Here is a 22721-nt window from a genome sequence, read left to right as displayed (position 1 = left end):
CCAAAGCAGGATAAAGACTGGATAGATGCAGTATAAAAAGAGTAGGGTTTACAATGGTATGGCTGTGATATCTCTGCTCTTCTTCTTCTGAAACCTTAAGTCAGTGGAACCATAGTATTGTACCACTATATTAATTGTAGTTGAAAAAATTCACCAAGTATTTTTTTTCTTAGAAACTAAAATGTTTTATAAATTTTAAATAGATTGTTCATTAGTATGCAAGACACTTTCAATCAAATGGAAATGTTCAGTGTACACTAGTGTGTTTAAAAGTTTTCCTGCTCCTGCACTATCAATGACACCCAGTTTATATAATTTTCTCTTTGAGGGAATGGCCTGGAAAATTGGACCTTCTGTGCTTATGGAATCATGAGATGTGTCCACATTGCTGCATGGGGCATTTGTTCCTTCTTGCATTCATTTTCACTCAAATCTTGGAATAAAGTAAAATGGTCAAATAAAAGGTTTGATTCCCTCCCAATAATGCCAGGATATTCTAAAAGTTGATTAAGCTTGGTCAGAAGTGGATGAATGGAACAATGGGTGGATGGATGGATACCTGGCATACTGTCCAGGGCTAGTTTCTGCCTCGCAACTGCCTGATGTTGGTTTAGAAAGTAGATGGATAGATGGACTGTGTTCTCATATTCATAGTATTTGTAATAATTTGTAAATATTTTCAGTTCAGTTTGACAATGAATAGGAAACTTGTCCTCACTCCTAATTATGACATTAACAGTTTTGTGAAAACCTTAAATAATGCCTTCACTGTTCTTTTTGGAGCATACAAATAAATAAGCAGCGCATAAGATAATTTGTACTGTTTTTTTAATCTATACATTTTTGTGTTTTTTTGGTTTGGTTTTTTTTACACATACCTAGGTCACCGTGTATTCACAATATGTTATTTATCCTGTCTTTTCAGATCATTGGGACAATTCCACTGATGCCTAACTCCGCAGTGCCATCCAGCCAGACGGGAAGTGGAGCTCAGGGTCTTCAAGTTCAGCCAGTCACTCCTCAGCTCCTCACAAATGCTCAAGGCCAGATCATAGCCACGGTTATTGGCAACCAAATCCTACCAGTCATTAATACGCAGGGAATAACATTATCACCAATCAAACCAGGCCAACAGGTATAACTTTAGATTTAAGCAACCTATCAATCAATCATTCAATCGTTCAAGTTTTTTTTTTAAGTGTCTTTCATGCTAATTACCTAACAACCAATCAAACATTAAACCCACCATTTTGTATAGTATTTTTCAGTGATGAACAAAGTATATGTTAATAGATGCAGAGATTCAAGGGTATTTTAAATGATTTGTGCTGATCTGTGCTGATGCTTGTGTACAAGTCCTCAAAATGTTTTAAGAACTTACAGATTATACCTTTTGTGCAGGCACACATTAGGTAGAGCTTGTTTGAATGCCTAAAAACAGAGACTAAAAATTGGCAAGTTTAGATGATTTGTATTTATTTAAGTCATTGGTGGATATCAATAAATTATTTATTAATGGTTTAAATGGTGTGATAATGGCACAGATGGTTGTCTTGACACCTCCTATTGGAATTACCTGAAATTTTCTGGCAGCTGTCTCTCTATTATAAAAAGAAATCCTGTCCTCTGTCCTGATAGTCTACGATACGTGATCTTCTTAGAAGATAATTTAAAGACCCGCGAGACGAAAGAGACCTGCCACGGTGCGTCTCACGGGAACATAGAACGAGAGTCTTGCAAGACACACCCTACTTACAAGCAATATCCAGAAAAACAAATCAGTAGTGTAAAGGCAGTCATGCAGCACACACAGCTCCAGGGATCTCAGTGCATATAAAGTGTATAAGGTCAATACGTTAGAAATTACCCTAAGTTCTTGTCTATAAGCCGCGGCTTATCTAAGGAAAAAAGTTGTGAAAATGAAAAAATAGAATATCGGCTTATACATAAATCCGGCTTATACAGTAATCCCTCCTCCATCGCGGGGGTTGCGTTCCAGAGCCACCCGTGAAATAAGAAAATCCGCGAAGTAGAAACCATATGTTTATATGGTTATTTTTATATTGTCGTGCTTGGGTCACAGATTTGCGCAGAAACACAGGAGGTTGTAGAGAGACAGGAACGTTATTCAAACACTGCAAACAAACATTTGTCTCTTTTTCAAAAGTTTAAACTGTGCTCCATGACAAGACAGAGATGACAGTTCTGTCTCACAATTAAAAGAGTGCAAACATATCTTCCTCTTCAAAGGTGTGTGTGTCACATAGATAGAGAAAACAATCTCTAGCAAACAAATCAATGGTGCTGTTTGGCTTTTAGGTATGCGAAGCAGCGCGGCACAAAGCTGTTGAAGGCGGCAGCTCACACCCCCTCCGTCAGGAGCAGGAGCAGGAAGAGAGAGAGAGAGACAGAGTTTGTTTTTCAGTCAAAAATCAATGCGTGCCCTTCGAGCTTTTAAGTATGCGAAGCACTGTGCAGCATGTCTTTTCAGGAATCAGCTTTACAAAAGATAGCAACGTGAAGATAATCTTTCAGCATTTTTAGACGAGCGTCCGTATCGTCTAGGTGTGCGAACAGCCCCCCTGCTCAATCCCCATACGTCAGGATCACAGATAGTCAGCGCAAGGGTGAAAGAAAAGTAAGCAATCTAGCTTCTCAGCCATCTGCCAATAGCGTCCCTTGTATGAAATCAACTGGGCAAACCAACTGAGGAAGCATGTACCAGAAATTAAAAGACCCATTGTCCGCAGAAATCCGCGAACCAGCAAAAAATCTGCGATATATATTTAAATATGCTTACATATAAAATCACAATTTAAATGACCACTACGTGCACGTGTTGACTCGGTGACGCCCAGAGCAGAAAGAACGCGCTCCGGCCGCTCCAACCGCGCCATGCGGGGAGTGAGAGAGACGCCAATATCTCACACTCTCTCCCCCCTTAAAGAAATTAAATGGGTGCGAGTGAGACCACTGACCTCCCTCCCTTCTATTAGTTATAGGTTATAGTACGTTTGGCTTATCCATGAGTCCGGCTTATCTATGATGCGATTTTATTTTAAAAATTCGTATGATTTTTGGTCTCCGGCTTATACATGAGTCCGGCTTATAGACAAGAACCTAGGGTAATAGGGTAGAAATGAAACGTCGACGATTAAACGAAGAAGAAAGAAAAGCGCACAGAAAAGAGACCCAAAAGGGATGGAGAGAAAAAAATGCTAAAAAGGAAAACAATAATCTAGGTGCAAATTTAGAAAATAAGGAACGTGATGATCAGCCCGGAACAAGTGGAATGGAAAAAAAAGCACGTCCAATCGGGCGCAGAGAAAAGAGACTCAGATGCATTGGACAGAAAAAAGAGCAAAAAAGAATAATCGAGGTGCAAATTCAGAAAATAAGGAAAGTAATTATCAGCCCGGAACAAGTGGAATTGAAAAAAAGCACGTCCAATCCGACTCAGAATTAAAAGACAATGAGTAAAAGAAAGTAGAACTTCATAAAGACGTTTACAAACGTTGACGCTAAACACGTGCAGAGCAGGTTAGAGACTATGAAACCAGGGAAATTAGAAAGGCTCAAAAACAAAAAACGGCGCTATACACATGTGGAGAAAGCTGCGACAGCAGCTACCCCAACCGAACACGAGCAGCGTTATACATCCTGCAAGAAAGAATTCAACCATGCCCGTGGCCAGAAATAAAGGACAGGTATTGCTTTTACAACGTCACGCGAGACCAGGCAGTGAGCCATCATTTAAAACAAGTCAACAGACCTCTAAGCTAGCAGTTGTTGGATTGCTTTTGGCAGCCAAGCATCATGTGTTCCCAGCTCTTAAAACAACAACATGCGGCAGGCAGAAGAGGCAGCTAGCAAGCAGAAAAAAGACAGCAAATGATCCAAAGGCATATCCTTAGCGTACGTTCAGCCGCAACACCCTTCACAACACGAGCAGTATTATACGTCTGGGAAGAAAGAGATGTAACCTCGTGCGGGGCAGGAAATAAAGAAACAAGTATTGTTTTTACAAAAGTTTTTAAAGTAAAAGTGAAAATAATGCATACGTAACAATTCACAAGAAAATAACAATCTCTTTAAATTGTAGATTGCCTGCCTAAGGTAAAGTCATCCCTGATGAATGGGGACGTGGGAATGAGGGGTCCTTTCATCGGATTAGCACTATTTCAGATGTGGAATGGCAAAATGGGGGAGGCAGCTTGATGAATGAGGTCTTCAAATCCAAATCATATTATGTGATATCATCTAATGTGAAATTTTACTCCATACTTCTAGAATTTTTATTTTTATACTGTATTGAGGATTTATTCTGTTCTATGTATTGTACTGTACGGCTCAGAATTAAATGACAATGAGTAAAATGACAAAGTAGAACTTCATAATGACGTTTACAAACGTTGGCACTAAACACATGCAGAGCAGGTTAGAGACTATGAAACCAGTGAAATTAGAAAGGCTCAAAAAAAAAAAACAGCGCTATACACATGTGGAGAACATTAAAGGATATGAAAGTAGGAAAATTAGAAAATATAAAAAAAAAATAAAGATCGCAGTAGCGCAAACAAACAAACTGCCTCATTTAACTATGCACCAGTCTAACTTTGGTTTTGCACAATAATTACTACACTATTTCACCTTAACATTTAATTCTACTTTATTCACATAATTTTACTTATTTATTATGTTCTACTATACTGTTATCTTTCAATCTATGAATTTTTGTTAATTTAACTGATATTTTTCTAACTTTGCACAGTTTTTGATAAGTGGATCAAGATGCATTTCACTGCGTGTTGTCCTGTATAACTATGCATGTGACAAATAAAGAATCTTGAGAATTTCAAAAACGTAGTTTACTGCACATGAATTTATTGGTTACTTTGTTTATGTATATATATTTATCTGTCTGCTTATTTAAAAACCTAAATTTACCCCAGGTGTCAAAAACGTTCTGTCTAGCCCTTGTACAAAAACCTAGAAAAAAGCTGGGGTATCACCTTGGTAACCCCATGTACTTTTGGCACTATGAGAGGAAAATAGCACGACTTTACAGACAGGAGTCCAATGCAGAACTCTACTTACTTTTTTACTTTGTAAAAAAAATTATTAACTGCTGATAATGTAGATCGTGGGCGGCACGGTGGCGCAGTGGTAGCGCTGCTGCCTCACGGTTAGGAGACCCGGGTTCGCTTCCCGGGTCCACCCTGCGTGGAGTTTGCATGTTCTCCCCGTGTCTGCGTGGGTTTCCTCCGGGCGCTCCGGTTTCCTCCCACAGTCCAAAGAACATGCAGGTTAGGTGGATTGGTGATTCTAAATTGGCCTTGGTGTGTGGGTGTGTTTGTGTGTGTCCTGCGGTGGGTTGGCACCCTGCCCGGGATTGGTTCCCTGCCTTGTGCCCTGTGTTGGCTGGGATTGGCCCCAGCAGACCCCCGTGACCCTGTGTTCGGATTCAGCGGGTTGGAAAATGGATGGATGGATGGATGTAGATCGTTTTGTCTGTGCTGAAATTCCAAACAGAGAAACCTATCCTGACCTCATTAAAAAGATTCAGCATATTGGGGCTCGCAAGATTACAAATATTGTTTTTACAGAAGTTCTGAAATAAAAGTGAAACTAATGAAATAGCAACAATTCAAAGAAAAAAAATCTTAAAAATGTGTATCCGGAAAACCAAACACGGGGGTTGGCGAGCGAAGCGAGCAGGGGGCGAAGCCCCCTAGTATATATATAGCAATAGGAGAGGGAACTCTTAGCATTTCTATTATAACAATGATACAAGGAAGGGAGAAAAAAATACAATTCAGCCCATGCTACCTTACAGCATTTCTGGACCTACCTGCTGTATGTGTGTGCTGTGCCCTGTCTTATCAGGTGGGACAGCTCATCTACCTAACCATCAAAGCCACGCCAAGTACTGTCTTTCTCCCTTGACCCTGGCTTCTACCTCCTGTCAGGTGAGTCTTCACCCTAAAATCTCCTCTGAACTGTACACTCAAGGTGCTTTTTATGGTAAGGTGGCTCTAATTCCCTGATGTGGAATTATGTCTGGTGGACTTTCTCCTTCAACTTGGTCCCTCTGTTTATAGGAAGGAACCCTGTTCACTTACCTGGTGGTCAGGAAATATTACAGCCTCTTGCCATCTCTCTCCAACAAACCCCCTCCTTAACAGATCATCCATCCCTTTCTGTTGTTGTGACATTTATTTTTCTTTAGTATCCAGGCTAATCTGCATTTCACTCTCTTCTGTATTCGGTTGCACCCAGTACACCAAGAGTATGTAATGTCATAAGCAGTCGGTATAGTTGCATCTGTTTGTCTTGGTAGGTCTTTTTAAGACCCTCTCCTGCTCTATGCTATCTGGTGGTGCCCTTGACCTGGTGACCCCTCGCCATATTTGTAATAGATACAGATATATGTCACCCTTGCTAAAGGTGTCTGCTACAATAATAATAAAACAATTAGAATTGTGACAAAATCCTAGAGTGGAAATTGAAGGTTACCATCACAAATTGAAGATTACCATCACAAGGATGTTTCTTTCTTTACATTTAAAAGCAAATTCTTCTTTTGTAAATAATGGCCCAGACGTTCTTACCTAATAAGCAGTAATAGGAGAAAGAGATAAAGTAAAGAAAAGTCTTGGCTTCTTGGGAAGCTTCTTCATAAGGAAGCCAGAGAGTTGCAGGTAATGCTTGTCTGGGATAGTGACAACATGCTGACAATAGATTGAATGGAGGGCTGGATAGAGGACAGTAAAAGACATCCAAGTCCAAAGGTTTCAGATTTTCAAAAGCCTTAGGGTCCACCATGTGCACCATGTAATGGTAGATTCAGTACTTAATAAACCTGCCCCTGCTTGGCCAAGCAAGAAAACATCAGGTAGGGTTTATAAATTTTTTCCTGCTTACAGTCATGAAGCAGGCTGACTGGTGTGGGAGGAATTAAGGCCAGATCTAGTAAAAGATACAGAGATGGGAGGTGATTCTGAAAGATTTATGGTACTTTAGGGAGAGGGAAGTAGTGAATCAACAAATATCTATGTGGACAGGTCCAAACGTAGTTTTGTTTTTTTTTTCATTCATATATTACCTTGTGTACTTCAATAATCATCCCTTTCTTTTGTGTGTATTTTTTTGAAAAAACACCACATATATGAATAACTTTGGAATTCACTGTATTATGAAGCTACAGTATATGTAATATTTAATTATCCTTCATGTTTTGCTCTTTTTGTGGCATTTTAATATAAAGAATTAAAAAAATATATATTTTTTGTATTACAACAGTATTTCTTATAATTAAAAATAATTTGCAAAATTTTTTGGATGCCATTTTTGTTCCCATGGGTGCCACCAGGTTTGGGGTATTTATTGATGTTTATCACTGCCTTAATAGGCTTGAACAACCACAAGTTAGTAGTGCCTGAAGTTACTGATGCAACAGGCTTACAGATGTTGTTCTTCAATATAGCAGTCTTTTGGACTTGGTGACAGTTTCAATAGACTATTGGTTCTTTCTTTTGCTCGTGTTTTTGACTACACTTTTCCTCCTTGTCCATTCATAAAACATGTTAGTGCTGTTTTATCCTTAACAAAATACCCAGATATTGTTTACAGTTTCAGAAACAGCTCTGGCAAAGTGTGCGATCTCAAGCAATATTGAAGATTGCTCCCCTTTACATTTCAGACTAGCTCGTTCTTTTAACCTCATGTAGTTATAGTACAGCCCCTGGTTGACATTCCATGCACCCTGGAATCAGCAGTAGTCTCACCCTATAAAAAGGGAGTAGATGTTTTAGGATTTTTTACAGGCCAGGGTGATGTATGTCCATAAGCCTAGTGAACTGTGACCATTGCTACAGCAGATTAGGTGTCTCATTCAGAGAAAAAGAAGGAAAAAACTAAAACAAAGAATTTATAGCAGTTTAGTTACAAAAATGTAATATATCTCACCACTTTAAGAGCTAAGCCCCTAAAGAATGAACATACAAATACAAGTCACCATTTTTGCATGTACCAATATATAATGTGAGGGCTTTCATAATGTATAAGGGGCAAAAAAGGTGAGCTGCAGTTCCAGTGAGATGAATTTAATGAAATTCTTTAGAATCACCTCTAGACTACACTCTTATGCTGTATAGCTGCTTATTTTTGCTACTTCCAAACTCATTATACTATAGAAATATTATAGATGCTGTATGATATTTTGTGTAATCCCTCGTTAAAATTCAAAACCTAAGAAGCAAGGCTGAAACCACCTTTAAGATGCAAGTTATAGATCGGCTTTATTTCTAAAGGTAAGCTGATGGTCGGGAAAATAGTAGACTTTTCATTTTAAGTGCATTAATGAAAAGGAATGTTTTTGCACTGCACTGCAGGGGATCAGAAAAGTGCCTTTAGCTACAAATAAAAGATGTTTTGACAGATGTTTAAAATGAGTGCTAAGGATGTCACTGCTGGATGTGTGAACAATACTCTGTGTTTTGGTATGGTGAGCTATAAACTACATAAATCCAGACCAGAAATGATGACTGTATATTTAAACCCTGGAGTCTTAGAAGGTCAGCCTTTTGTGTTGTTGTCTACACCATTAGTAAAGCAGAAGAGAAGTATTCTTCAGAACAATTTGCAAAACTAAAATTTCCTACTCAATAGAAATCTCAAACACAAGAAAATAAATTTCTCTTGCAGCGTGAAACAGACACTAGTAGTTGATCACTATATATAATAAATGTAAGTAATTCATTCAAACCATTCATCATTTTCTATGCCCTCAATGGCCAGTTACAGGAATGCATGAGCTGTAATTTGTCCAATCCAGCCCTGCATAGGATGCCAGTCCAGTGTAAGCCACACTCACCTCCACATCCACACTTACAGGGCAAATTAGAAGTCAAGAATGAAGGTAACATTCACATGTTTTTATATGTGGGAAGAAACCTAAGTATTAACAGAAAATCCATGGCTGACATCTGATGAACATATACTGTAAAATTCATAAAGATGGTGATTAGGTCAAAGACTGAACAAAGATCCCTGCAACTATGAAGCAGCATTTCCAACCACTGTAGCACAAAAACAACCAAGTATGTTTATTTTCATGTGTTGCATTTCTCACCTAAATATACTTTCCCACATAAAGCACCATAACCTTTTACAGCTACTGTATTCAGTTAATAATTTTTATTTACATACGTTAACCCCTCCTCGAACCGCCACCTTATTGTGGTGGAGGGGTTTGCGTGTCCCAATGATCCTAGGAGCTCTGTTGTCTAGGGCTTTATGCCCCTGGTAGGGCCACCCAAGGCAAACTGGTCCTAGGTGAGGGATGAGACAAAGTGCGGTTCAACAGACATTCTATGATGAATAAAAAATTTGGACGGCATTTTCCCTCGCCTGGATGCGGGTCACCGGGGCCCCCCCTCTGAAGCCAGGCCTGGAGGTGGGGCTCGATGGCGAGCGCCTGGTGGCCGGGCTTGCACCCATGGGGCTCCCACCTATGGGAGGGGCCAAGGAGGTCGGGGGGCAGTGTGAGTTGGGTGGTGGCCGAAGGCGGGGGACCTTGGCGGTCCGATCCTCGGCTTCAGAAGCTGGCTCTTGGAACGTGGAATGTCACCTCTCTGAAGCGGAAAGAGCCTGAGCTAGTGCGTGAGGTCGAGAGGTTCCGGCTAGATATAGTCGGGCTCACCTTGACGCACAGCTTGGACTCTGGAACCAATCTCCTTGAGAGGGGCTGGACTCTGTACCACTCTGGAGTTGCCCCCGGTGAGAGGCGCAGAGCGGGTGTGGGCATACTTATTGCCCCCCGACTTGGAGCCTGTACATTGGGGTTTACCCTGGTGGACGAGAGGGTAGCCTCCCTTCGCCTTCAAGTGCGGGGACGGGTCCTAACTGTTGTTTGTTCGTATGCGCCGAACAGCAATTTGGAGTACCCACCTTTTTTGGAGTCCCTGGAGGGGCTGCTAGAGGGCATACCTTCTGGGGACTCCTCGTACTGCTGGGAGACTTCAATGCTCACGTGGACAATGACAGTGAGACCTGGAAGGGCGTGAATGGGAGGAATGCCCCCCCCCCGATCTGAACACGAGTGGTGTTTTGTTATTGGACTTCTGTGCTCGTCACAGATTGTCCATAACGAAACACCATGTTCAAACATAGGGGTGTTCATATGTGCACTTGGTACCAGGACACCCTAGGCCTCAGTTCAATGATCAACTTTGTGGTCGTGTCGTCGGACCTTGCGGCCACATGTCTTGGACACTCGGGTGAAGAGAGGGGCAGAGCTGTCAACTGATCACCACCTGGTGGTGAGTTGGCTTTGATGGTGGGGGGAGGATGCCGGTCAGGCCTGGTAGGACCAAACGTGTTGTGAGGGTCTGCTGGAACGTCTGGCAGAGTCCCCTGTCAGACGTAGCTTCAACTCCCACCTCTGGCAGAACTTCGACCACGTCCCAAGGGAGGTGGGGGACATTGAGTCCGAATGGGCCATGTTCCGTGCCTCTCTTGTTGAGGCAGCTGACCGGAGCTGTGGCCATAAGGTGGTCGGTGCCTATCGTGGCGGCAATCCCCGAACCCATTGGTGGACACCGGTGGTGAGGGATGCTGTCAAGCTGAAGAAGGAGTCCTACCGGACCCTTTTGTCCTCTGGGACTCTGGAGGCGGCTGATAGGTACCGGCAGGCCAAGCGGAATGCGGCTTCGGTGGTTGCTGAGGCAAAAACTCGGGCATGGGAGGAGTTTGGGGAGGCCATGGAGAACGACTTTCAGACGGTTTCGAGGAGATTCTGGTCCAGCGTCTCAGGAGGGGGAAGCAGTGCAGTGTCAACACTATATATGGTGGGGATGGTGTGCTGCAAACTTCGACTCGGGACGTTGTGGGTCGGTGGATGGAGTACTTCGAAGACCTCCTCAATCCCACTAACATGCCTTCCAATGAGGAAGCAGAGCCTGGGGACTCGGAGGTGGGCTCCCCCATCTCTGGGACTGAGGTCACCGAGGTGGTCAAAAAACTCCTTGGTGGCAGGGCCCCAGGGGTGGATGAGATACGCCCGGAGTTCCTCAAGGCTCTGGATGGTGTAGGGCTGTCTTGGTTGACACGTCTCTGCAACATCGCATGGACATCAGGGACAGTGCCTCTGGATTGGCAGACTGGGGTGGTGGTCCCCCTCTTTAAGAAGGGGGACCGGAGGGTGTGTTCCAACTACAGAGGGATCACACTCCTCAGCCTCCCTGGAAAAGTCTATTCGGGGGTTCTGGAGAGGAGGGTCCGTCAGATAGCCGAACCTCGGATTCAGTATGGTTTTTGTTCTGGTTGCGGAACAGTGGACCAGCTCTACATCCTTAGCAGAGTCCCGGAGGTTGCATGGGAGTTTGCCCAACCAGTCTACATGTGTTTTGTGTGCACTTGGAAAAGGCATTCGACCGTGTCCCTCGGGGAATCCTGTGGGGGGTGCTCCGGGAGTATGGGGTACCGGACCCCCTGATAAGGGCTGTTCGGTCCCTGTACAACCGGTGTCAGAGCTTGGTCCGCATTGCCGGCAGTAAGTCGAACCCGTTTCCAGTGAGAGTTGGACTACGCCAGGGCTGCCCTTAGTCACCGATTCTGTTCATAACTTTTATGGACAGAATTTCTAGGCGCAGCCAGGGTGTTGAGGGGGTCCGGTTTGGTGGGCTCAGGACTGGGTCACTGCTTTTTGCAGATGATGTTGTCCTGTTTACTTCATCAGGCCGTGATCTTCAGCTCTCTCTGGATTGCTTCGCAGCTGAGTGTGAAGCGGCTAGGATGGTAATCAGCACCTCCAAATCCGAGACCATGGTCCTCAGCTGGAAAAAGGTGGAGTGCCCTCTCAGGGTGGGAGGCGAGATCCTGCCCCAAGTGGAGGAGTTCAAGTATCTCGGGGTCTTGTTCACGAGTGAGGGAAGAATGGAGCGTGAGATCGACAGGCGGATTGGTGCAGCGTAGGCAGTGATGCGGGCTCTGCATCGGTCTGTCGTGGTGAAAAAGGAGCTGAGCCATAAGGCAAAGCTCTCAATTTACCAGTCGATCTACGTTCCTACCCTCACCTATGGTCTATGGGTAGTAACCGAAAGAACGAGATCGCGAATACAAGCGGCTGAAATGAGTTTCCTCCGCAGGATGTCTGGGCTTTCCCTTAAAGATAGGGTGAGAAGCTCAGTCATCCGGGAGGGGCTCAGAGTAGAGCCACTGCTCCTCCGCATCGAGAGGAGTCAGATGAGGTGGCTCGGGCATCTGATCAGGAATGCTCCTGGACGCCTCCCTGCTGAGGTGTTCCAGGCACGTCCAACCGGGAGGAGGCCCCGGGGAAGACCCAGGACACGCTGGAGGGACTATGTCTCCCGGCTGGCCTGGGAACGCCTCGGATCCTCCCGGAAGAGCTAGAAGAAGTGGCCGGAGAGAGGGAATTCTGGGCATCTCTGCTCAAGCTGCTGCCCCCGCGACCCGACCTCAGATAAGCAGAAGAGGATGGATGGATGAACAGATGGATGGATGGATACATACATTAATAAAAGAGCTGAAGATTGTCATAGCAACATTCACAGCAAAATAAAAACAAGCCCTGACATTCAGGGAGCACACTCACTCATTCAGGGTCAACTCATTCAGGACTGTGTAGCTCCAAGCTGCCCACCTCCATTCAAAATTCTGACTCCCTATGTTTGTTTAAGGAACATTTAAGGATTATCTTGTTTGGTGAATTGCTGTCTGACATATTTGAGCTCTTATGTTTTTTAACCTAGATATTGTAACTTGCTTGTATTTTGTTACGAGCTCTTCTCTTCTGATAATCAATTTTGTAATCTTAGTCTGTAACACACATTCATAAACAGTCTCCCAGACTAGTGTTTATTGGATTATGTTGACTTCTGTAGTAGGTTTATAAATGTAAAATATACATTTAAAAGCATCATTTATCCACTTGGGTGGCACGGTGGCGCAGTGGGTAGCGCTGCTGCCTCGCAGTTGGGAGATCTGGGGACCTGGGTTCGCTTCCCGGGTCCTCCCTGCGTGGAGTTTGCATGTTCTCCCCGTGTCTGCGTGGGTTTCCTCTGGGCGCTCCGGTTTCCTCCCACAGTCCAAAGACATGCAGGTTAGGTGGATTGGTGATTCTAAATTGGCCCTAGTGTGTGCTTGGTGTGTGGGTGTGTTTGTGTGTGTCCTGCGGTGGGTTGGCACCCTGCCCGGGATTGGTTCCTGCCTTGTGCCCTGTGTTGGCTGGGATTGGATCCAGCAGACCCCCGTGACCCTGTGTTCGGATTCAGCGGGTTGGAAAATGGATGGATGGATTTATCCACTTCCTGAACAAATCTAATCCAGTTTTGGGATCACAATAAGTCTATCATGGCAGCACCAAAAACAGAGCAGGCACCTATCTTAAATGGAGCTGTTCTCCTTCAAAGGGCATCTTATTAAAACAAGAATAGATTAATTGTGTAAGTCTAATTTTATGCAAACCATTTTATTTTAATGGATGATGCCTTGTGTCTATTACTCATGGGTGCTGTAAGTCCTAACTTTGACTTGCACTAAATGGCTTGGAATTGGAAGGATGGAGGGAAAGTATTACTGAGGTTATGTTAATTTTTTATTGTTAATTAATTTATTATTGGATATTGTGCATCCATTTTTTGGTGTTCTGATTCATCCATGTAGCCACTATTCCCTAGTCATTCATGCATATCTCACAGTGCTAATGTAAAATTCACCATATTATATTTTGATGACAGAGATGGAACCTCTTGCCTAATTCTGCTTCTTGTTTTCCCTATTCTTGTATTAAATACATTTGATGGGTGTCAATTCTAGCATCCCCAGAAATACCAGCCCAGATTTAAACATATATCTGAACTAAAACATATAACTGACTTGGCTCAGTTTTACCCAGATCACTATTGATGTGAAAACACTAGTGTGAATGACCCAGGTTAATTATTTACTTACCTATGGTGTCAACTTTTAAGAAGCTCTGGGCATTGTAGCAGCCTTTTAAGAAAAAGATGTGTGACTCAAACTGAAGACACTGAAAATGGATCAGCCAGCTATAGTATATGTCAAAGCCATTCAGATATTAGCTAGGTAAAAAAAATAAAAGCAAAACTAAAAAAAATCACTTAAATGGTCTAATTACACAATAAAGATTAATTTACTGGTACAAACTAGCCTCTAAATTTCTGAATGGCCATAAAGGAAACTTATTGCTATGGTACTCCTCCAGGACAGAGTTTGCCCTCCTTGAGTTTAATTTGTTCCCCTAAAAATAGAGAGTTACAGTCTGAATGTGAAGATATTTTTAACGTTCATAATCTCACAGGAGTCTCGAAGGAAACCCTGACATTCTGGCAAACATTCACTGAGGAAATTATTAGGAAACAATACTAATACTGGGTAGGGCCTCCATTTGCTCTTTAAAATAGCATCAGTTTTTAGTGGCATGAATTCCACATAATGTTGGAAACATTCCTTTGAGATTCTGATCCTTGCTGACATGATTGCATCATGCAAATTCTGCAGATTAATGCTGTGAATCTTCTGGTCTACTACATCCCAAAGGTGTTCTCAAAGGGCCACTGAGGAACATTGAAGTCATTATCATGTTAGTGTAACCAGTTTGAGACAACTTTTGCTTTGTGGCATTTTGCATAATCATGCTGGAAGTACCCATTAGAAGATGGGTAAGTTGAGGCTATGAAGGGATGCATATAGCAAGTAACCATACTCAAACAGGCCATGGCATTCAGTTGGTGATTGATTGTATTAACTGTCCAAAAGTGTGCCAAGAAAACATTTCCCACACTGTTACACCACCACCAGCATCCTGGACTGTTGACAGAAGGAAGGTTGAGTGCATGGATTCATGCTGTAGACACCAAATTCTGACCTTATCATCTGTATTGTTCAGCAGTAATCAAAATCCATCAGACCAGGCTACATTTTTCAGTCTTTGGTAAAGTGAGGTCCGTGGCTGAGTGCCTTTTTAAATAAATAATTGCCGCACTCGCGGCTTTAAGGAGAGGGCATGGTAGTGTGGCGGGAGCGGTTCCTGGGCGCAATGCTATGAGGGCGTTTCCGCACTTAAGTGCACAGTTGAGGAATCTCCTGTATCCGTAATTGATGCTGGGAGCTGCTAATCACCACATTTGTGTCACTTCTCCATAAAAAAGAGAAGCGAGAGGGGGGAAAATATAAGGAAGAAGCTAGAATGAGAAAAGGGTCAGAGGTTAAAATGCAGCAGAAGAGCAGTGTCGGGCAAGACGATCCGGCCACCTAGAGAGGAAAGGCAGCAAGAACAGGGGCCCTGCGAAGGAGCGTAGGTCGTGGTGCTTTAGGGGCTGGTTCTCCCATTTGATCAAAGGTGTGGAGTGGGGCGAGCGGGGCTGATGACCTCCTCAGGGCTCTGAGGTACAACTGCAGGTGTGTGAAGGATGATGGGAGGAGATCCAACCTCGGATGGTCTGGCAGACACCGATGGAGGCAGCCAAGACGGGGGGTGGGGGATGAAGATCATGGCTGCTGAGTCTCTACCGGCTACACGAGTTATTGGTGAGCTGGGGCCTCATGTATAACGCCGTGCATAGAACTCACACTATAACATGGCGTAAGCACAAAAGCGGGATTGTGCGTACGCACAGAAAAATCCAGATGCAGGAATCTGTGCGCACGCGTACTTTCACGTTCTTCCACTACATAAATCCCGATCAGCGTGAAAAGTAACGCACGCGCCTTCTGTCCCGCCCCAACTCCTCCCAGAATTTTGCCTCTTTGAATATGCAAATCAATATAAATAGCCTTCTGTGAAAGGACAATGGGAAAAGCACGGGGGAAAAATATAAGAATTTCAGCGAATACCAAGTGGAGGCAAAGGAAAAACGTACTATTTGTTGGTTTAAACAGTGGTATAATCAACAAAAGAAAGTTGATCGAGTGACAGAGTGTCGGAGAAACTCGAAAGATCAAATTCACAAAGTCGCACAGTGCCCGAAATAAAAAAGAAATCACATATCAAAGTCGCCGTGAAAAGGCAAGTCGTAGCCCACAGTCTGAGTGTCATATGAAAGCGTATTAGGGTACAAACAAAAACATAGGCACACAGTGGGAAAAAAGCACGAAAATGTCAACTTTAATCTCGAAATTTCCACTTTAATCACGTAGTTTATTTTCCCATTAAAGTAGAACATCATAAACTTCATCTTAAAATCGTTTATTTTACTAGTTTCTCAAGTAGCACGTTAAATGCTTTGTTCTGTGTTTGATCTTCTATGTGCTCTATGTGTGTGAATCACTATGTGCTTCCGTTCTTTCTCTTTCTCCGACAGGACACAGAATGCATTACATTCGAGATATTACAGCTCTCTGAATAAGTAAAATACTGAGATGTATACATGATATCATTTTCATGATGATAGGAATGAAAGCATGTTATTAAACATGGGAACACGGTGGCGCAGTGATTGTTCATATCTCATGCAAGAGGCTTGCTGCACCATGTGCGACCTTCGATGAAATAATTTATTACAGAAGTACTTGTAGCGGGGCCACATAGTGTTTAAATGTCAGTTCTGAGTGCGTCTCGTTTCATTGTCCCGTTTACTGTTTGTGCATCAGTTTATGCCGTCCCCGTAAAAAGGGGGACGGATGATGGAAGGAGACCACAGCCGCCAACCTGGAAAACACCTGTTTACAATCATTCAATCACAGCCGTCACAGGACTATATAAGCCATCAGGAGGAGAAGGAAAGAGAGAGAGGAGAGAAGGAGATTTTGTTTCACCATTACGACCACGAGCAACCTGTACCTGTTTTCCATATTGCGCTTATCCACCCAGTTTGTTTTTCCATCTGCCGGATTTATTTCAAGGACCTCATCACGAGATACCCCGGGGTAGGACTTAATCATCCACCACATACACGAGGATTCACGGTGAGGCTGTTCCATTTTTTCCGGGGAGAATCAAACATTACAATTTCACTAATTCAGTCATCCGCTTTCAGGACAGTTTCTTTATTACCGGACTCACGTACTCATTCATTTTCAGTTTGTCATTCATTGTCGTTATTCGTGTTGTGTGTTTATTTGTTACAGGGACAAGGGAGGGTTTTTGTTGTATATATTTATATATATTTGGTGGTGTTTTGTTATTGCTGGGGTGGAGGGATATTTGTATTTATATATGTTTTTGCATGTCTTGTTTTACTTAATACATATAATCTGTTTAATTTTACATCCTGTTTTTGTGCTCATATTTTTCACTGTCGATTGTGGGGGGAAAAGTTTAATTGGTAAGAAGTACGGCTTGATAGTTAGATTATTTCTCAGTTAATTATCCAGGCCACTGGGCTTGGAGGTGTAGCTGCCGGCTGGGTAAAAGGGGTTGGCCGTTACATACTGTCTCTTTCAAATGTACTAACCTCCAATTCCTGTCCATACTTTTCTTTCTCCAATCGCCACACAATCAGCTCTGTAATAGACATTAAGCCATTTGTAAGCTTAGAACGCCGATTCTTCAAAACTTTTAAGGAACATTGAAATATCTTCGTAGTACATGTTTAATTATTCTATTCGTCTATCCTTCCAGTGTCGCGTCAGCACCAGCAAGAATACAGCGCAAGGCAGGAGCTATCCTTGAACTAGCTATACGCTGTGGCGCCGTGTCCTCACATGTTTAATTATTAACAATACAGATTATTTAAATGAACTTAAAGTTTTATCTGTATAATATAATCAACATATTTTGCTGCATTTCATCTTAAAAATGATATCGTCATCATACGCACTTTATAAAGTAGCGCAGGATGTGCAATATTATAACTATAGTGTAAGTTTACAGTGAGGTGATTGTACTTATAAGTACAAACAGTTCTACAAGGAGCACTTGATGGACTGATTGAGTGCGTTTATAGTTCTTGGGATGAAACTGTTTCTGAAACGCGAGGTCCGTACAGGAAAGGCTTTGATGCTTTTTGCCGTGGTTGAGGTAGTGTGTACTTGAAACTGTATACCGATAATTCTCTTTCCGATCATCTGCTGCTGTGATTCCCCACTCAGATACAGTTGTATAAATACTCCGAGTGGTGCAGTGAGAGTAATATGGAAAAAGATGATCCGCAGTGGCAACCCTTAACGGGAGCAGCTGAAAGAAGAACAAGATGCAGTGAGCGTAACAACGCTAAAGCAGTTATGGTATTTGGAATACTATGGCTATTCCCTGGCCCATTATATTGCTACAAGTTAATTACAATCAGATGCATTACACTAATAAACAATATGCAGTTAATTTCAGTGTATTTATAAAGCCGCGTCAGGAATGTGGAGCTAAGAAAGAAAGGATGAGCACACAGGAACAGTAGTTTGACCATTCTGTGGACCATTATATTGTTACAGGTTAATTACAATCAGATGCATTAAATTTATGAACGATATGCGGTTAATTTCAGTGTATTTGATAAAGCCGCCGCCGTGGATGTGGATCTAAGAAAGGGTAACCACACAGGAACAGTAGCACTGCTTTGACGCTGGGTGTCGCCAGTCTGCAAAACCGAGCGGAGAAATTGCGTACGCCAAGGTATGAGTTACCGTGGAAATGTGCGTGGCTTTATGCCAAGTTTAGGTTTTATACATCGCGATTTGAGCGTGGAAAGGTTCGTACGCAACATTTCTGTGCGTACGCACCGTTTATACATGAGGCCCCTGGAGAGATGAAGAAGGAGGTGGGCTGGGATCATCAGTCACTGAAAAGATCATGACGGAGCCAGTGACTGTGTTTTTAACCTCTGCTTTTAAAGGATTTATTTATTGTGATTTTATCCCTGACTTCAACCTGCTTTTATGGACTTATTTATGGATTGTTGTTGAGCACTGCACTATTTATTTGGACACTGTTTTGATTTTTGTTGAATAAAAGCACTTAACACTTTGCAACTTCTCCTTACTTCGTTTGGTGTCCTCATTACATAGCTCATCTCGGTCATGACTATTGAAGGTGTCGGGTTCAAAACTGGAAGAGGGAGCCTGGAGCAGACCCACACCGTCTCACAGTCTTCAGAAGTTCTGTTTTGGTGAGCCTATGTCCACTACAGTCTTAGCTCTCTGTTCTTGGCTGTGTGGAATTGGATGTGGTCTGCTGCTGTTGCAGCCCATCTGCCTCAAGGTTCAACATGATATACATTCTAAGATACTTTTTTGTTCACTACATTTGTACAGAGTGATTATTTAAGTTGTCGTAGCCTTTCAGTCAGCCCAAACCAGTCTGTTTTTTTGTTTTTCGAAACATTCTGAGTAAACTCAAGACTGTTGAGCATGAAAATCTCAGGAGATTATCAGTTTCAGAAGTACTCAAACCAGTCCATCTGGCACCAACAATCATGCCAGTCAAAATCACCTAGGTCACATTTATATTTCCCATTCTGGCAGCTGATGTGAATATTCAATACTTACACTCCTGAACTGTATCTGCATAATTTTATGCTTTGTGTTGCTGCCACATGACAATTGCATGAATAAGCAAGTGTATATGTGTTCACAATAATTTGCTCATTGAGTGTATTTTTTTTACATTTTTTTAATTTTTTTTTTTGTTGGGAGCATGCTCTAATTACAGCACATTGCCGCACCCACCACACAGCAAACCACCCAGATTGAGATCCGAGTACAGCTGTGCAACGGGTGACACCTCAGCACCACACTTAACAGTGTGAGGTTTTTTACAGCTTTTTACAGTGGTCGGAGTGCCGATCCTGCTACCAACCCCCAAGTTTTCCCTGCTGGTTGGGGGACCTGCTTGCAGGGCTGGATGAAGATTAACGTACTGGTGGAAAAATAAAGGTTTGTTGTAGCTGGAATTAAATTTTTACTTTCACTGCTGAAATAACAATACACAAATAAGAATAATAGAAAAACAGTTAAACAACAAATGTAACAAGATGACAATACTAACTGTCCTGACTCAGATGCAGGCATTATGTTAGCCAGCTGTTTTAGAAACACTTACGCTGGCAGATCTGCTTTTTTTCCAATTGAGCTGCCATCGTTCATCACACAACTTCCTGGTCCGGTTTGCAAGGAAAGGCGGTTATATGGAAAAGCTCAAATTTACCAGAAATTCACCCTGGATACATATTTCTCTGTTTCAAGTAATAATAAACCAGATATCCCTGTGTATAAAAATAACTCCATCAATTGGCCAAAAGTCCCTTTTGTACTACTCCCAAATGTCAGAACTATGCACATAAATCATTGTAGATAATTATTAGCTCGTCTTACTCAAAACAGTAGCTTTTGTAATGAAGCATACTTTAAATGCTGAATATCACTGGATAAATAAGAAGCCGTTTCACTTGGGATTGCATTTGGCCAGGCTTACTTTCGGGCCACCTAATCACTTTATGAGATCATGTTTTAGACCTCACAACCTATTTAAGGAAGGTGCATCCCTGCAGGCTCCTAATGCCTCAGGCCAGTGATCAGGGACTTGTGCCTTTTTTTAGCCTGAGGTATTCTTTTAGCATACTGCTGTATGGGGCTTGACATTAGATAACATCTATACATCACATTTAGAGTATGGAGTCTTTGTACAAGGCCATTTCTATTTTATTGAGAGTTTTTATCTGTAAAACACAAATTTACACCTTTCAGCTAACTAAAGAAATTACACCCTTAATAGAGGGTGACAAATATTCCCTGTGCCTGTATGGGGTTTATTTTTTGGATACAGTGGTTTTACCTCTCATATCTCAAAAATGAGTAAGTAAGGCTAACTTAAAACCGTGAACAGTGTGTATCTGTGTGTGAGTGTTAGTGTTCCCTGTGATATAGTGGTGCACTGTCAAGGCTTGGATCCTGCTTTTCGTTCAAAGCTGCTCAGAATTGGTCATTTAAATTGTTATGTTATTATAGGGGAGAAACAACAGTGCAGTATTTACTGGTTCTGACCGATGGATTTACAACTGCAACTTATTTGTTGTTTGGCATTCCTCATTGAGTGCAGGTGCAGAGACCTTGAACAGTTCTCAGTTAAAATACAAGTATAGATTATACTAATTACTTAAAACAGAACATACAGAGAACAAAGTATTAACTGATTAAACATAATTGGAAAGCAATAATATCTATCCATTAGTTAACCTATTGGCCTATTGTGTGTAAATGAGAGGGAGGTCAGTGGAATGGTGAGGATGCAAGGAGTAGAGTTGGTGAAGGTGGATGAGTTTAAACACTTGGGGTCAACATTACAGAGTAATGGGGATTGTGGAAGAGAGGTGAAAAAGAGTGCAGGCAGGATGGAATGGGTGGAGAAGAGTGTCAGGAGTGATTTGTGACAGATGGATATCAGCAAGAGTGAAAGGGAAGGTCTACAGGACAGCAGTGAGATCAGCTATGTTATAAGGGTTGGAGATGGTGGCACTGACCAGAAAGCAGGAGACAGAGCTGGAGGTAGCAGAGTTAAAGATGCTAAGATTTGCATTGGGTGTGACAAGGATGGACAGGATTAGAAATGAGTACATTAGAGTGAGAAGGATGCTAAGGATAGAGCTGCCGGGCAAGAGGAAAAAAGGAAGGCCTAAGCGAAGGTTTATGGATGTGGTGAGAGAGGACATGCAGGTGATGTGTGTAACAGAACAAGATGCAGAGGACAGAAAGATATGGAAGAAGATGATCCGCTGTGGCAACCCGTAACGGGAGCAGCCGAAAGAAGAAGAGTTAACGTATTGGCCAGTTGAAAACAGAGGAGATTAAAACTGTAAAAGAGGCCAGCCAACTGGCCACTTACCCTCTCCTAGGTTTTCTATAATTGAGTCTATGCTGGCCAACCAATCTGATGACTAACAAGCAGAAATGCAGCATGCATAGCTGAATCCTGAATTCAGCTCTTGTGCCTGGCTACCATTTGTGTGGAGTTTTCATGTTTTCTCTATTTTCTCTTTGTGGGTTATTCTCTGTGGATCTGTGAATTTCATATATACAGTATATGTGTGTGTGTGCGCATGCGTGTGTAGGTGTAATATGTACAGTATATAAAACTGTGCATTTTGTGGATGCATTAAATAGGTGGCTAGCAACCTATTTACTGCACCCACTTACATATATATATTACACACACACACAAACGTGTGTAAAATTTCTAAAATGAATTCTAAATATAATGCAACTGAATAGTATATTCTTATGAGTACCATTAAATTAGTATTTACAATCATTTCTTAAAGCACTGCAGTAAAGTAGAGCCAGCTATCGAATGGCATAAGGACTTAATAGAAAACAGTCCTTTGGAATGAAAAAGAGCAGGCAGGCATTTGTGCTTTTGCTTGCTTTTTTGGTGTGAAAATGTCTATATTATGGACTTGATAACATCATACTTCTGTGCTGATATTAGGCAATAACAAGCACCAGTTGTCAATGGTTGGCATTACCTAGAGACTTATAACAGTTGCATTAGCAGGTCTACCTATCTCACGAACAGTAAATTGGATCTAAATTGTCCTAAATAATGTAAAAAGGCATGTTTCTGCTGAAACGCTTTCAGCCTTTTTAACATAAGTGAATGACCCCAAAATGCCTCTGTAAATGTACTGTAGCGTCTGGTAAAATTTGCTTTCATGTGAATTGCTGGCACACTCCCTATTGATATACTACATGTTCAAGAAAAAATCTGTCAAATTAGTGTAGCAACACAAATTCATCATTGGTAAGTCCAG

At 42.3% G+C, this 22721-nt stretch overlaps 1 protein-coding gene across 1 annotated transcript in view; it reads left to right on the top strand.

Annotated features, from left to right (window-relative positions):
- Positions 1-901: 901 nt before the first annotated feature.
- Positions 902-22721, top strand: part of LOC114653584 (POU domain, class 6, transcription factor 2) — a 58151-nt gene continuing 36331 nt past the window's right edge. The window contains exon 1 of the mRNA XM_051928779.1: positions 902-1135. Within this exon, the coding sequence (XP_051784739.1) occupies positions 902-1135 (234 nt within the window). The remainder of the gene's footprint in view (positions 1136-22721) is intronic.

Source organism: Erpetoichthys calabaricus, chromosome 6 (assembly GCF_900747795.2).
Source record: "Erpetoichthys calabaricus chromosome 6, fErpCal1.3, whole genome shotgun sequence".
NCBI lineage: Eukaryota > Metazoa > Chordata > Cladistia > Polypteriformes > Polypteridae > Erpetoichthys > Erpetoichthys calabaricus.
The sequence above is the reverse complement of the archived record's forward strand: the minus strand, read 5'-3'. Positions and strand labels throughout refer to the sequence as shown.